This window comes from Sciurus vulgaris, assembly GCF_902686455.1.
Source record: "Sciurus vulgaris genome assembly, chromosome: 7".
NCBI classification, from domain to species: domain Eukaryota; kingdom Metazoa; phylum Chordata; class Mammalia; order Rodentia; family Sciuridae; genus Sciurus; species Sciurus vulgaris.
Genome location: NC_136467.1, coordinates 99,405,113 through 99,421,949, shown reverse-complemented (window position 1 = coordinate 99,421,949; position 16,837 = coordinate 99,405,113). Strand labels below are relative to the sequence as shown.

The following is a 16,837-nucleotide window of genomic DNA, read 5'->3' as shown; positions in this document are numbered from 1 at the left end:
TATATATATATATATATATATATATATATATACAGAGAGAGAGAGAGAGAGAGAGAGAGAGAGAGAGAGAGAGGAATTTTATTTAGTCATAAAGAAGAATAAAATTGTCATTTGCAGGAAAATGAACAGAACTTGAGAACATTATAATAAGTGAAATAAGTAAAACTCAGAAAGTTAAGTGTCCTATATTGTCTCTCATATGCAAAAACTAGAAATGAAAAAGAAGAAGAAAGGTTGGCAGGGAGGATCTCATGAAAATTGAAGGGAGATCAAAAGAGGAGAGGAAAGGGAGCTAGGGGTGGGAAAGGGGAAATACTTAGGAATGATACTGGCAAAATTATATTGCTATCTCATGTGTATAATGACTATTTAACAACAAATCCCACAGTTATGAATAATTATAATACACCAATAAAATATAGAAAAACAGTAATATTTTGGCAGTGGTAGTTGAAAATATTTGGGGTATAATTTAAGAAACAAATCTGTGAAGTGTCTTGGTATCTCTTAAGATGATTTCTGCATGATATACACAATATTATTCTAGATCTGTGCCCACTAGAGATTTAAATCCTACTTATAATAGGGTGAAAGGAACACATAAATAATACTATCTATGTGTGAAGAAAAAGAGTATTTTTTGCTTTACTTCTTTGTAAATCAATATCTTCTACTGAAAGCTTGACTAACATGGACTTCTACAAAACAATTTCTGATACAGAAAAATTCCAATTTCTTTGTGAAGTGAACAAAATCAAGGAAGACTCTGATCTCCAAGGATCTTGAAGAGTCAAATATAGCTGAACTTTACACAACATTTTTATGTGTATTTCTTTTCTTTTGATGTTTTTATTAGTGCATTATAATTATACATAGTAGTGGGGCTCATTGTGACACATTCATACAAGCACATGACAAAATTTGCTCCAAATCCTCCCTGATCCTTTAACATCAGTTGTTCAAGAAGTAAGTTTCTGGCTTTCTTGGCTGATGAATAGGTATTATCTGTATCTTTTTCTGTCTCTGTCTCTCTGTCTCTCTCTCTGGTAAGACTATATCAATTCAAGGACCATTTAAACACAGATAAACATATAGTTTCCCTTCATGCAAAGTCATTCTGGTTTACAGAGGAGACACTTCTATCATCTGTGTGCCCTAGTCCTGGAGATAGAAGAAAAAAGTGAAAAGTCTCAGGCTCACTGCCTTATTTTCTAAGGGTAGTTACACACACACACATACACACACACATGCATGCACTGAATTTGGAGTCAAACTGCCTGTAAGAATTAGGTAAGATTTCATGCAAGATTTTGTACCTCAATTTCTTACCTGTATTAGCAGTTATCATCTGGTACAAAGGGTGTAGTGAATTAACATATGTTAAGGTCTTACATGCTATAATTATTTTTTTCTTATTGTTTCTATTGTAGTGGAGAGAATGTTCATGATGCTTTTATTTATTACTTGCTATGAACATGGTAAAGCAAGGAAAAATCAGATGCCTTCCTCCTTTGCTATTTATTTATTTAAAGTAAGAACTATGTACCTTGAAGGAGCTGTGGGAGCTATTCGAATCCCTCTGCCTCTAATACCTCTGCCACGACCAGAGTCTTCTGAGCCATTTAAGTAAGATAATTCACGTAATTGTTCCTGACGAATTTCATCATTGTAGTCCTGGAAGAAAAAATATACTTGATGAGTTAAAATGGGACACGGGGATCTTAGAATTAACAAACAAAAACTCAAGAAGAAAAGAAACTTCAAATTTGTTTTCTGAAGTCTTATATAAAATATCTAAGGTAATATAAAAAAAGTGTATACACTTTTAAATTCCCATTCTTGTATTAAGAAATGGAAGTTGCTTCTTTTATCAAGAAAGTACTCCACAGGACTGCACTACAGGATATCACTACAGGTTTTGGCTGGAAAAGGGAAGATAGTAACACAGAACAAGAACTGGGAATGTACTTTCGTTATGACTGTCAACATGATTGCTAAAAAAAAATCATTTGAATAACTGTGTGTAGATTATGAATGACTGCCTAACTTTCAAGTAGCTCCTGATATGTAAACCAAAAGGGGTTAATCCTAAGGCCCAGAAAATAAATAAATAAATAAATAAGTAAAAATATATATATGTGTGTGTGTGTGTGTGTGTGTGTGTGTGTGTGTGTGTATACATGTATTTTTTGAATGTATATATTTTGACTGTTCTCTCTGATATGGGAATACTATAGATATATTAAAATCATACAAATATGCAATAATATGATCTACCTTCTCACAACTGGGAAGCAGATGTGATGAAGTTCCACCCAATAACCTGATAAGCAACATTCAAAAACAAGGAATCTCCTATGTAGTTTAGCACTGAGCTTATGTACAGTGAGAACCATAATAAAAGACAAATTTCACAGTAACAGTCAGAGATTAAGTTAAAGTCAAAGGAACTGTCTTTCTCCTTCATCAGTGTGGAAATGTGTCAATCATTTGATTTAAGAGTGGACCAACATGGAGATTCCTCAGAAAACTTGGAATGGAACCACCATTTGACCCAGTTATTCCATTCCTGGACTTAAAATCAGCATACTACAGTGATGCAGCCACATTAATGTTAATAAAAGCTCAATTCACAATAGCTAAGCTATGGAATCAACTGAAGTGCTCTTTAACTGATGAATGGATAAAGAAAATTTGATATATATCATATATATATATCATATATATACACACACACACACACACATACACACATATACACACAAATGGAATATTTCTCAGTCATAAAAAAGAATGAATTTATGACATTTACTGGAAAATGGGTGGATCTGGAGACAATTATGCTAAGTGAACAAATGCCCCAAAAGTCAAAGGTCGAATTTTGAATGTTCTCTCCAATATGGGAATGCTAACACATAATAAGGAGGGGAAGGAATAGCAGTTCAGTAGATTACACAAAGGAGAATGAAGGGAATGTGGGGGAGACATAAGTAGGAAAGATAATGAAATTAATCTGACGTAACTTTCATATAATGCACTACAGTGAATTTGGAATCCTAATTAGAATAAAATGAAGTCCATGTTCTTGTAAGTGTCAAATTATACTCTACTGTCATGTATAACTAAAAAGAACAAATAGAAATAAATAAATAAAAAGTGGACCCGAATCATTACAAAGGAATGCTACCTTAAAGTACCAATCTTATCTATTTCTCGTATGCGTGCGCATGCACGCACACACACACATACACACACCTGTTAAGTACAAAATTGAGTAATGGATTATTTGTGCCAAAAGGCCAATCTGATCTACTATTTTTCTTTAAACATATGTTTGAGTGAAATCAATCTAGTAGATTTTGTCCTGCCAGAGAAGGATCTAGGAGATGAGAATAGAACTATCTTCAGAGGATGGGCCTATATGTGGGACAAAAAGTCAAGTGTATTATCTGCAGTAAATAATACCCATTTAGCTCTGCATATAATGTGTATATGTTTTATATAAAATTAAGACTATGCAAGTCAACCACATAGCTCTGTCTAGAAATTGGCAGGGATACACCTAGCTTGCTAAATGTGTCTAAAGCACAGCTTTACATCGTGATCCAGAAACTGCCTTTATTACAAGCAAACGTGATAATCACTCCAAACATTTATTTTCTTATTTTTAGCCTGTCTCATTTTTATCCTCTACAGCACCTGATTATAGTGGTAATGCCCTTGACACAGCTGACACAAGAGCCATACAGTAGAAAATTACAGTTTCTAACAGGTCATATTTTATTCAATTTCAACCTCCTAATTTTCACATTCAGGCATCAACTAAACTGAAGAATAAATGTGTATTATTTTATTAGGATCAGGAATGCAACGAATTGCTACTCCTGAGTGAACTGACCAGTCACCATCAAAATGAGACACCAATCTCATAATTTTTACATGTAACATTATTGATGTAAGGGAGACATTTGTAGCCTCCTTTCTGAGGAAAGCCCATATCCACTCAGGGTCCATGTGAATTATAAGAAGAGGGAAATTGACATCGTTGACCATAATGAGGGCTGAGATACAGATGAGCAAATTGCATCTGAATTCAGTATATGTAAATGTGTACCTTAGAGCATAAATATTTGTGTGCTAAAATATGAAGATATCAGAATATAGATGTGGTCTCTTTCATTATACAATCACAAATTGGATGAAGAAGGAGGAAGGTAAAAAGGAAGAGGAGAACGGGTACGAGGACAAGGAGGAAGAAGTAGAGGACAAGGAGGAGGAAGAGCAACATGGTAATGGGACAGTGACAGAATAATTCCCAACTTGTTCAAGGCTTCCTGCAGCCATCCCCTAGAGAGTTCCCACCACCACTCTGACTCTGGGATTGGTCATATGATTTGTTCAACTAATAATGCAATTTAAAAAATCACAACAAAAGTAGACTGGAAAAGTACTTATGCACCCTCTTGTCACTGAAAATCTTTATGCTACCAGGTGAAGAAGCCTAGGCTAGCTTTCTGCAGAGAAGAGAACCTGTGAAGAGAGCATCCAGTCATCCTTGCCCTTCCTGCATTCTAACCTGAGTCCCCAGAACATAAGTGAGGACATTCTAGACCATCCAGTACCAGTCAAGCCAGAGGAAACAGAAAAGTCACCTAGCAAAATGCAGAACCTGGAAAATCAGATAATAAATCAGTGCTCCAACCCATTAAGTATTGTGATTTGAGTAAAAACTACCAAATACAGAGAGGACTAGTCAGCATGAGAAACAAACAAGAGAGGCATCTTAAGGCAGTCTGTTTCTGGCCCTGTCAGAAGGGAGGGTTTGGACCTAGAGGTTTTCTGTATGTTTCTTGGAGCAGAGAGCCTTACTTGGAAGTTAGTATGTCTGGAGGCCAGGCCTTGTGTTATACCAGCTCTTAAGTCTCTTTGTTCAGCATCCATGCTCACCAATTCAACTGCACTAGAATTCAGCTCCTAGATTTCTGTCTAGGAAATTAATATGAATAGTTGACACTGAAGATTGAGCCTTAATAGAAGCAAAATCACAATTATTTATATATAATTAGACTTTTATAGGAGTTTGGATAGAAACACTCTATTTTAAGAGTTGACCCATCTTCCAGAGTTGCGGTGGTCAAGAGAACAAAGACCAGTAACTGCAGGTGTAATTGTCCAAGAAGCCCAGGAGCTATGCTCTGCAATCCTGTTGCCACCCATGACTTCCCTCAGCTGATGACAAAATGTGTTGGGATGCAAAGATGGGACCATTCCTGGAGATGCAAGACACCTCTACACCTCCAAGATCCTTTTTCAGCATTGATGAACTATCTTTTAATTTCATTGCACCAAGAATTGCACTAGGAGTTTCCCACATCTCTATCCTTGGGGTCAGGGCATTGTGGCAGCAGGGTTCTCCAGCCTTCTTTGGCTTCTCAAAAATTAATTTTTTTTTTTTTAAATGAGAGCATCTTCCCTAATACAATTCTGATGTGTTCAATGCCATTTTGGCATCTGCTTCTTGGAAGACCCAATTAACATAAAGTTAATTGTTAATTGTTCCTAAGTTTACAAAGTTGAGAGCTTTGATAAACTCTTTCATGATAATGCTGGTGAAGCCTATTGCATTCAACATACCTTGCACCATGATGACACCTGTCTACTTGCTGCTCTCCTACTTAAAAATGGCTATAGTACACTGAATATTAAACTGATTGATTGCCAAAAAAGGAAATGATCAGTGTTTCTGGCAAGTTGACCAATATTTTTTCAACATTTCACTTAATTAGGACATAGGAAGGACTCACAGAAGTGGGTAAACATAAACCACACTTGAGTCAGAGATTAGAACAATTTTTTTGGCACAAAGGAAGTGTGGCAACAATGAACAAATTAATGTCAGTATGTGTGTGGTGGGATGTGTGAGACAGAATATGGGCAATCACAAGTAGTTTAGGAGTGTTGTAATAGGAACTGATTCAAATTTTCTGTAATGTTAAAATTTTTTGCTTTTTTGGCTACCAAAATCACTTTCTAAAACTTACTACTTGAAATAATAACAAAGATATTCACAATATTTTTATATGATCCTTTTGCTCATGGTGAGACAAATTCACCCCATGAAACGATTTCCATGAAATTCATGAGCTCTGCTTTTTTGCTTCTGACAGGGCCCTCCCACTGTGACGGCATATGGTGTAAATAGCATACATAGAAGCTCAGAGCAGACAGATGTTTGGATGTTCCTAGAAAGGACGTATGCTCACAGTACACACATTTAATGTATATGCATAATTTCCCACTTATGTACACTCCTGACAATCTGTCATGATGGCATTTTGCCCAAATACAAATTGGGAAGATTATTTCGCTTGCAATCAGATGCCAGGTAATGGCAGGTGTAGATAGGCTACCTAGGGGCACAGTCAGGGACCATTTTCCTGCCAAATATCCTCTACTGAGACACCAGTGGCCATTGGTGCCACACATTTAAAACTGTGATTATAACCACCGGTAACAGTGAATGTAGCTTCTGTCCTGCCAATGCCAAGATATTCAGATGACACTGGGGGAAATGAAATGTAGCCTGTAATCCTTTTGGGCCACGACAAAGACACTTGCGTTTCCTAGATGTCTATAATACTCAGGTTAGGACACTTTGACCAGGGTAATAAACAACAGAGTATGGGTCCTGTATCAATACCATACTTGTAACTGAGTTGGGATGATTAGGAAACTATTTCAGAAAACAACCAAACATTATTTACTAAAAGCAGCTTAGGCTATTAGATAACATCTCTGAGTCAACACAGGGTAAGCTTTAATCGGCCCAGACCTGGGACCAGAAAAACTCATTAACGAAATATAGTCAAAGGACAAGTCAATTAAGATTTATTAAGAATCTGCTTGGTGCATGACTCTGCATAAGGTTTATGTAAAGACTGTATAAAACACATCAATGGAGACTGAATACTACAAAGTCACAATGTTGTGGTCTTTTTATCTTAAACTGTTAGTGAGTGATTCCTGTTACTGAAGAAAGTTCTTTTTTTTTTATCCCTAATATTAAAATTGTACTGCTTGCTATGCAAAAATCATCAAAGGATAAGATCATATCAATACATACTATGTACAGGTATTTTGCAATATTATTAGAAAGGCTTATTTTAAATCTTGTTTTGATTGACTTTATTAAACACTGGTCACTAGTATATGAGGTCTAAGTGTCAAGACTTCTTGAATGTAAAACAAAAAATTCATGTATTTGGTATGATACATCATTTGACTCAATTATGGCTAGAAAATCAGCCACTACCTTGGGTAGACTCAGAGTAGTAACTGAAAAATATTTATATTACACTGAATGTCAGATTTGCACTGTTATTCTAATAATACCAAGTTCCATTTGTCACAGTAAAGGCAAAATTACTAAATTATTTTCAACAAATTTTCTTGGCAAATTACTAAGTACATTATATAGGAACTTCATTTGCTTTTTAAGTAAAAGTAGGCATTACTTTAGTACTTTGGCATATTATATACCTTAATTTACAAGAACATAAAATGAACTCTTGGTTAACAAAGAACTGTTGCTAATCAGTAATGCTGAGTAGGCTCAAATTCTTCTAACCAAGTAATCATCATGATGAGGGTACATTGAGAGGAGACTGAAATTTTTGTACATAAAAAGGGTTAGTAGGATATGGCTCACATGGGTGATTTTTATCAATAATCTTGAAATCCTAGGCTTTCCAATGATCATGGAAAATTTACAAATTCAAGCAATGATATATCAAGTCAGATATTTAAAAATGCCTAGAAGAGTGTTTCAAAAGCAAATCATCCTGTTATTTATTCAGTGTATTTCTGATGACAAACAAGTGGCAGCATGGACATAGGTGCTGGGGACACAGTGGATATAAGTCCAAACTCAGGAAGATCAGATGCATACAGATGGTCAATCCCTTCACCTGTGTGTAGAATGTGCAGGTAAAAATTGAAGTAAAATTTCAATAAAATAACTAGGCAAGGATAAAAGCCTTCATATTACTCTCTGCGTCACTGCATGCTCAATTCAACTTAGATCTTTTTCTTAGCTTAAAACACTTAATTTATTCCCAATATTATGCTAGTGTTTTTGGTAGCTGCTCCTTGCTTTATTTTTGAAAAGCTGACTTCTACATTTCTGCTTTATGAAGGAAGGTATTTGCTATATCTCCTCACAAGGAAACCCCTCATGGATGTTCTTTGTTGTTTTTCCACAAATGAAAATGCTCTGGTGATTCTTTCTAGCTGTATTATTAAATTAGGAAAAAAAATCAACCTACTTTGTAATGGTAACTTTTTGAAGCTCTTTGAAAAGAGTATAAAAAATTTCTGTGCATGCCCTTTTCTTTTTCTTTTCTTTTCTTTCTTTTTTTTTTATTTTATTTTTTTGCAGCTTAAGGTTCCCTTGCAGCTTAAGGTTCCCACTAAATTTAATCTTAAAGATTTCTTATAGTATTCTCTCTGAATATTTACTCACATTATAATGAAGTAGTCCTTAAGAACAATTAAAGTGCCATGTTTTTAAACAATGTATCAGACAAGAGCAGAATCATTTGCCAGATGGGAAAAGTTGAATTTATCACAGAAAACAAGCAAAGGTAAGCAGTAGTGGTAAGTGGGCATAGGCTAGAAGGTGAAGGTCTTTAAGTACAGAAGCCCAACTGGTGAAACCTAGAAAAGGAAGTATGCTAGTCAGTTTTCCATCACTGTAATAAAATAACTGAGATAAATAACTTAAAATGTGGAAAGGTTTATTTTCACTCATGGTTTCAGTCCTTGATGGCTTGCTTAGTCCCACTGCTTCAGGCCTATAGTAGCAGAGTACATCATGGGGGAAGTGTGTAGAAGAGTACGCCTGTTCACTGCATGGTGGTGATCAAGAAACAAAGAAAGAGGAGGAATCCAGGGTCCCAATATCCCCTTCAAGGGCATACCCCCAATGACCTAACTTAATCCAAATAGGTCCCACATCCTTTTTTTCTTTTCTTTTCTTTTTTTTTTTTTTTTTTTTTTTGTGGTACTGGGGATTGAACCCAGGGCTTTGTGCTTGCAAGGCAAGCACTCTACCCACTGAGTTATATCCCCAGCCCACGTCCCACATCCTAAAGGTTCCACTACCTCCCAGTAGTGCCATAGACTGGCAACCATACCACTAACTTATGAGTTTTAAGCTGTAAAACTCATTTAAGATGTAATTGAAAGTAGGAAGGAACAGTTGATAAAAAATTGGTTCCATGATCAGTGACTAAGGAAATGGGCTTGGTGTGAGATAACAGAGCACAATTCAGTAAAAGAAGTACTAGAAAAATAATGGAAAAAATTTCAAAGCTGGGCATATGCCTGTAACCCTAGCAACTAGGAAGACTGAGGCAGGAGGACTGCAAGTTCAAAATCAGCCTTAGCAACTTAGTGAGGCTCTATGAAACTTAGCAAGACCCTGTCTGGAAAAAAAAAAAAAAATGCTGGGGATGTGGCTCTGTGGTTAAGTGCTCCTGGGTTCAATTCCTGGTACCAAAGAAAAAAAGAAAATTCAAAATATGATATGAAAGTTCCAAATATATAGCACGGAATAAATTACAATATTACAATTGCAAAATGAAAAAGAAACAGCAGTAGATTTAAAAGATGCGGGCATGTGTTCTTTATTCCTTTCTTTGTCTCCATTAGTTCTACCTGAACGAGAACTATCTGTGGAATTGTTCAGTTGGGTTTCACTTTCTCAATTTATGAGCACTTCAATGGATTGCAAATTTTATTTGCCTGTCTTTGGGGTGGATATATACAGCTTCCAAATAGATCTTGTCTTGGACCCTCTCTGGCAGGGGCAAACCTGTGTAGGCAAGACCTGAATTCTTTTCTCTAGTGGGCCCAAGGCAGGGGAGCTAGAACAACTTGATTTTTCCTGAGAGGAAGGTGGGCAGGGTATCTCTCTGCTTTCAAACTTCCCCCCAGATTCCTTCATCCCATAGCCCATCTACATAGCTCTCCTCAAGAGCATTAGATCCAGTGCAATCAGGCAGTCCTCTTTCCATTCTCTATACATTATGGATATGCATAGAAGGTAGTCAGAATCCATCTTTTCCTGCATGCTGCAGAACTGTCTTAATGCAAGACGTCACCAAATCTTCCTAGCAACCATGGGGATGGTGGTCCTTTACCAATGCTCTTTTCAGTCTTTGGATATGTTCCCTTCCAAACCTGTATTCCAAAGAGAAACCATAATCTTGTAATCACTGCTCTTGTAAACACTCCCAATGTAAGTAAGGTACTTTAACACCATTTAGGCACTCTACCAAGATGCTTGTGCCTTTCTCTTTCTTTTCTTCCTTCCTCCCTCCCTCCCTTTTTCCTCCCCACCCCACCCCTCTTTCTCTTTCGTACTGGGAATCGAAACCAGGGATGCTTAACCACTGAGCCACATCCCCAATCCTTTTTGTATTTTATTTCGGAACAGGGTCTCATTGAGTAGTTTAAGACCTCACAAAGTTGCTGAGTCTAGCTTTGAACTTGCAATCCTCCTGCCTCAGCTTCCCAAGCTGCTGGGATTACAGGCATGTGCCACCACACCTGGTTCACATTCATTCTTAAAGAACATGGTATTAATAGTTAGCATTCAGGCCACAATCTCTCTCCAACCCCTTACCCCTACTTTTTAAAATGCATTTCGCAAACTCTGATTAGAAGTTAACTGTTTAATTGTTCAATAAAGACCATGATCTAGAGTCCACTGATGTTATTTCCATAACTAATGTTATGCTTTGATTCTTTTTCATCCTAATTGGAGAACTGATAAGGCAGCAAGAGGTGGAGATCAACTACAGAAACTTTGGTTTTCCTTTGTTTCCCCAAAATGCAGCATCATTCATTATCTGGATACTATCCATATCACCCTGTCCTTTGCCTGAAGATGTGTTCTTACATAAAGGTTGAGAGTATTAGAACAGGTTCTACTCACTCATCACTGAGGACATAGGCAGGACTTCTTTGGAAGCTCTGTGAAAGGGAAGGGAAATTTGGAGCTCACTGTCTTTCTCTGAAGAAATATCTTATTAGTAAATATTATTTATATATATATATATATAGATCAATTAAAGCATGCTGATTGTGCATAATATGAGTGTGTGTATGTGTATGCATGCATGCTCCAAGTGCTAAGAATAGGGCAACCATTTGTGTGTTTATGGGTGCACATGTGTGTGCATGTGTGCTCCAAGTGCTAAGAACATGGTAAACAAGGCAGGCCTTGTTGAGTTTCTATTCCAATGCAAGATAACATTAAAACCAGAAAACAATGCAGTAAGGAAGCTCAATTCAGACTGTGCAAACAGAAACAGGGCAAAAGGATGGAGAGCCTGAGGAAGATGGTTCAGGTGCAAAGTCACCCATGACCTCCATGAAGAAGTGATGTGTGTTCTGAGATCAAATGAAAAGGAGTTTGTTATATGAGGTCATTAGCCTTACAGGTACATGGAATGCAAAATCCTGGAAGGAGCTGAGCCTCTTTAAGGAAGAGAGAGTATGCTAGTACAAATACATCAAGAATTTAATGAGCAAGGAAAAAAGTGATACTAAATCAGACAAGTAGGCAGGGCCTAGATAGATCGTAGTGGTTCTCCTTGGTTTTACTCTAAATGTAACAGACGGCCCAAGCAGTATTTAAGTCAGAAAATTAAGAGACCATTTTATTTCTTAAAGGGAATATTATGGCTGCTATGAAGACTATGAATTAAAGTAGGACAAGGGTAAACACAAGGAGAGGTGTAAAAGACTATTGTTGTAGTGTATGCACTGACTACTGGTCATTTCCACTTCTATCATGCAAAGTGGGAGAAAGGAAGAGCTGTTAGATAATTGTGAGTGTACCTGGAGGTAAGACTGGCAGAAAGCACTGAAATTACTGACAGTTTAGACACCGATAGTAACAGAAAATATGGCCTTTAAGTTGACTCCTAGATTTTTGGTTTGTGCAGCTGATTCACTTGTGGTGCCTAACTCAGATAGTGCACACCAGGTGTTGCCTCTTGTCTCTATGCTTACAGGGGAAGCAAGTACTATTTCTAAACAATCCTTTTAAATTGGGAATTTTTCAGGTGTGGCATGAATCTCTCTTGCACTGGTAGCCTGTCTTCTGAGTAGATATGCAAATCTTTATGTACCTTGCTTAAAAAGAATAATAAAAAAAGACATGAGCTAGCCATCATGAAAAAGGAAAATAAGCACTTTTATATGAAGGCATCTAGGGATCAAACAGAAAGAGGTGAGAACTTGTCAGGAAGTGAAAAACAACAATCCAGGCAAATTTCCATGTGGAAATTCTTGAAGCCATGACAGAAAAGTGATATGGTTGGGGAATCATTAACACTCTAATTTTCCTAAAGCATCGTGTCTGGGATGAATGGTAGAACGCTATGAAGATGGAACACAGGTTGGGGGAATGGACCCTCCTGTTCTGCAGGCAATGAGCCATCCCAGGATGGTACACCTCCACAGACAGCCTCTCAGGAATGTAGATGAGGGATGAGCGTTGGCGGAATCTCAGTCGTACAGACCCAATCACCACAGAAGATTGATCATAGCAGTCCAGATCAGAGTCAATGAGGACTGGAAAAAAGGACATAATTCAAGTTTTTGCTATTTATTGCTTGTGTTTTTAACAAGTCATTTTGGCCCTTATTTCTATATGTAGAACATGGGAAGGAAGTCATAATGCTCTAACTAAATATTTACCAAGGTGTCTCCATAAGACCTTCTCAGGAATAAGAAATCAAAAGACATCAAGAGGAAGGCAGGCCACTGAGCCTTTACTTCCTTACTGCAGAATCAAAATACAAATGATTAATGTGGTATATACACATGGAAATGTGGCTGTAGGTCTATTTATGTAACAGTTTCTTCACAAAACTCAAATTGATTTTTATCCATGGCATTTTACTTATTTCTTCACCACAAAGTCAAGATGGGAAACAAAAAGAGAATTTTAAAAAATTAGATTAAAAAATACTACCAACAAATCCTCTTTGGGAGAAAGAAAATGTTTAAAAAAAGAGCTATATGCTTTGTTCTGTTGCACCAGCATTAATGCTGGTGTAGACTATGAATCGTGATTAGAGTCTCAGTTTTCTATGCAGTAAAGGATTTGTGTGGTTATTAAATGCCTTAACTTTACTCAGGCATTTAGTGAACCACAAAAGCCATTAATTGGCTGTCTTCTATGCTACCACGGATATCGCTTCCAAAGCATCAGTAAGTACAGAGTAGATCTATGATTTCTTTTCTCTCTCACTATCCAGATAATTTATAGATTAGAAATACATAATCAGACTTTTCTTTTATAATGGACAAGAAAATTTTCCCAGGTGATTTGACTTCTACGGGTTTCTAAAACACAATTCTAAACTTAATTCTTCTGATGCTTTCAAGTTAGCCAATTCAGTTTGAGGGATTTTCATATGGTCTTATTGTGAAAAGTTAAACAAATATTTGTAAAATTTTGTTGGTTTACAGCTCTTTATTGTCTTCAAGTTACTGATTTCTATGCAAGCAAAGTTGCAAATATAAAGGTATGGAATCCAGTTCTTACAAAATTACACTTGTTATTCTTCTAAATTATTTGCAACACAACTAGAGTTTTGAGGTTCCACCCAAACTTTCTAAATATTTCAACCTTTCTTTTAAACCTATGTAGAATACGACTATAATATAGTATATATACAAATCACCATCAGAGTAATTTCAAGTCCTGCCTAAGCATTACAAAGGAACTTTTATGTTCATCATTACTATCAGTGCAAATACTGATTTGACAGCTAAAATACAGCTTGAAAACTAATACAGGATAAATTAATAAATGAATCAAAATTTCAAGGGAATGACAAGACAAGTCCAAGAGTTGGAAAAAAATTGTTAAGATGTAGCTGATAAAGGACTGGTATTCTTTATAAAGATTTATAACATTAAGAAGAACTCTTAAAACTCAAAAGTAAAGGCTAGGATTGGGGTTCAGTGGTGGAGCGCTTGCCTAGCATGTGTGAGGCACAGGGTTTGATCCTCATCACCACATATAAAACTAAATAAAATAAAGATATTATAAAAAATTCACTTAAAAAAACCTCAAAAGTAAGAAAAAGAACAACTTAAGTAATAAACGAATAGAAGATATGAAAAGACACTTCACCAAAGAGGATACAGATGGCAAATAAGCATATGAAAAGATGTTCAACATTATATGCCATTAAGGAATTGCAAATTAAAACACTGAGATACCATTACAGACCTATTAGAATTGGAAAACCTAGAACTCTTACATCACCAATTACTGGTAAGAATGTGAAACGACAGGAAATCTCATTTACTGCTGGTGGGAATTCAAAATGGTACAGTCACTTTGGAAGTTTCTTAGAGAACTAAACATATTCTTACCATATTCCTTGATATTTACTCAAATGATTTGAAAAGCTATGTCCACATGATAACCTGCATGTGGATGTTTACAAACAGTTTTAATTAGAATTGCCAAATTTTAGAAACATCCAAGATGTCCTCAGTAGGTGATAAAGAAATAAACTGCTGGACATTCAGACAATGGAATAGTATTCAGTGCTAAAATGAAATGAGATGTCAAGCCATGAAAAGACATGAGAGAAGCTTAAATGCATACTAAATGCATACTGCTAAACAACAGAAGCAACCTGAAAAGGCTACATGCTATGTGATTCCAATTACTTAACACTCTGAAAAAGGTAAATCTGCAGATATAAGAAGGGATTAATAATTGCTAGGGATCATGGGGTAAGAGGGATGAATTGATGGAACACAGAATTTTTAGGTTAGTGAAAGAATTCTCTCTTTATAATGGTGGATACAAATCATGCATTCATCAAAAACTACCTAAGAATAAAACAATCTCAACTATAAACTTTGAGTGATAATGATGTATTGATACAGCTTCATTGACTATAACATGCACCACATGGTGTGGTGTGTCTGTCAATATTGGAAGAGGCTATTCCTATGTCGGGAGGGAAGAATATGGGCAATCTCTTGTTTTCTGTAAACCTGTAACTACTCTGAAAATGAAGTTCATTTAAGAATCAGTCAAGGTATGATTTTGGTATTATAAAATAAAGGGCATTTAATCAAGGCAAAAACAACCTATGAAAACTTAAACATGATGCTAAAAACACTTCTTTGCTCATTATCAGAGATGGAATGCTTCTGAGTCCCCTCCATATGCACTGCTGATCCAAGGAGCCCTGAGTGCAACGTGAATGGACCAAATTCATTCTTATGGGACCCTGATTAATGATGGCCTCTTGGCCCATATATGGCCTTAGAGATTAAGTGATGAATGTGTGGCAAATCACAAACTGAGATTCTGTGGTAGAAAGCATTTTAAGTGCCTAACATTTCTCATCTTTATCCCAGTTACATTATTCCTTGCTTTTATTTTGTTCTGATATCCTGTTGGCCTAGATCTATTACAAAATTAAGCACATTAGAATCAAAAGAGCACAGATGCCTGAATCAAGGCTCAAAGTCCCTTGTTCAACACACATATAAAAAGTTATGCTGAATTGTATCCTAAAAAACATTCACGTTAAGGTTTTAAACCCCAATGTGTATTTGGAGACAGGGTCTTTGCGAGGAACTTCAGTTTAAATGTGGTCAGCAAGATGGGGTTCTCATGATGGGACTGATGTCCTTGTTAGTGGAGACACCAGAAAGCTTGTGCATGTACAACCCACTACTCTTTCCATCGTTGAGAAGGTGGCCATTTGCAAGCTAAAGAGAACGCCCTCACCAGGACCCAACCATGCTGGCACCATTCCTCAGACTTCCAGCTTCTAGCACTTTGAGAGAATACATTTTATTGTTTAGGTTAGCCTATCCATGGATTTTGTTGTAGCAGGCAGAGCTGACTGGGACAGGCCAAATGGGTGCTGTCCTTCTGCACCAACATATTCTGAAAACTGGAAAGGCAAAGACTATCACATTGCTCTTATTGCTAAGCTGATACTATTGCTGTTACTGTTGTTGGTGTATGTGTGTTCTTGATATGTGTGAAAAATGTGCATATTTTAGCTGTTCAACTAATGAACTGAGACTAAGCAAGCAAATGATAGAGATAAATCAGATAGGCTATTTTCTAGACCAGGAAATGGAAACTCTGTGCTGTCCTTTAGATTCTGTCTCTGTGGCATTAGAAATAATAATAAGAAAAAGAACCTATCTTCTCTGCATTATCTATTCTTTTGTCTCTAAATAGAGTTGAATAAAACCTGACTTTACTTCTATAGATGTGAAGGTAATCCAAACTCTACAGTGGGACTCTATGGAAATATACTATTTTCACACATGTACATTTATATGCAAGTGTGTCTATGTAGTACATATTTATGAGTACATTAGTCCTTAAAGTTACATAGAAAATGAAAGCTGAGTCAAGAACCAGTAAGTAGAAAATTTGGATATACAGTATGGGGTTTATATGAAATTTATGATTGAGCAAAATTTTCAAAAGAATACAAAAGGCATTTCAAGGAGTCAGTAAAGGGTTAGCAAGAGGAACAGAAATGTAACTAAGGACAAGAGAAATGGGGTTGAGTAGCTCACATTATAATAAAATGAGCAATAAATGATAGCATAGTCATTTGTTGGCCCGTTGGAAATCGACTGTACAGAGCTTGATGAGATCTAAATTCACAGAGTGATTAGATGAAACTGTAATGTCAAAATCATTTGTGTAAACCAGCTGGCTCTTAAGACCACTTTATCTTTGAGATCTAATGTATTA

The 16,837-nt window shown here is 36.3% G+C and overlaps 1 protein-coding gene and 1 long non-coding RNA gene across 11 annotated transcripts in view; one reads left to right on the top strand and one right to left on the bottom strand.

The window, feature by feature from the left end:
* KHDRBS2 (KH RNA binding domain containing, signal transduction associated 2) overlaps positions 1 to 16,837 on the bottom strand; it is a 577,654-nt gene that overhangs the window by 215,084 nt on the left and 345,733 nt on the right. For all 10 annotated transcript variants that reach the window (XR_013764976.1, XR_013764977.1, XR_013764978.1 and 7 more), the window contains exon 5: positions 1,547 to 1,674. Coding sequence is in view for 3 of the 10 variants with exons in the window: in XM_079146741.1 (XP_079002867.1) it covers positions 1,547 to 1,674 (128 nt within the window). In the remaining 7 variants the exon portion in view is untranslated. The remainder of the gene's footprint in view (positions 1 to 1,546; positions 1,675 to 16,837) is intronic.
* The window catches only part of LOC306665335, an 811,245-nt gene that overhangs the window by 462,016 nt on the left and 332,392 nt on the right, over positions 1 to 16,837 (top strand). The window lies entirely within an intron of this gene.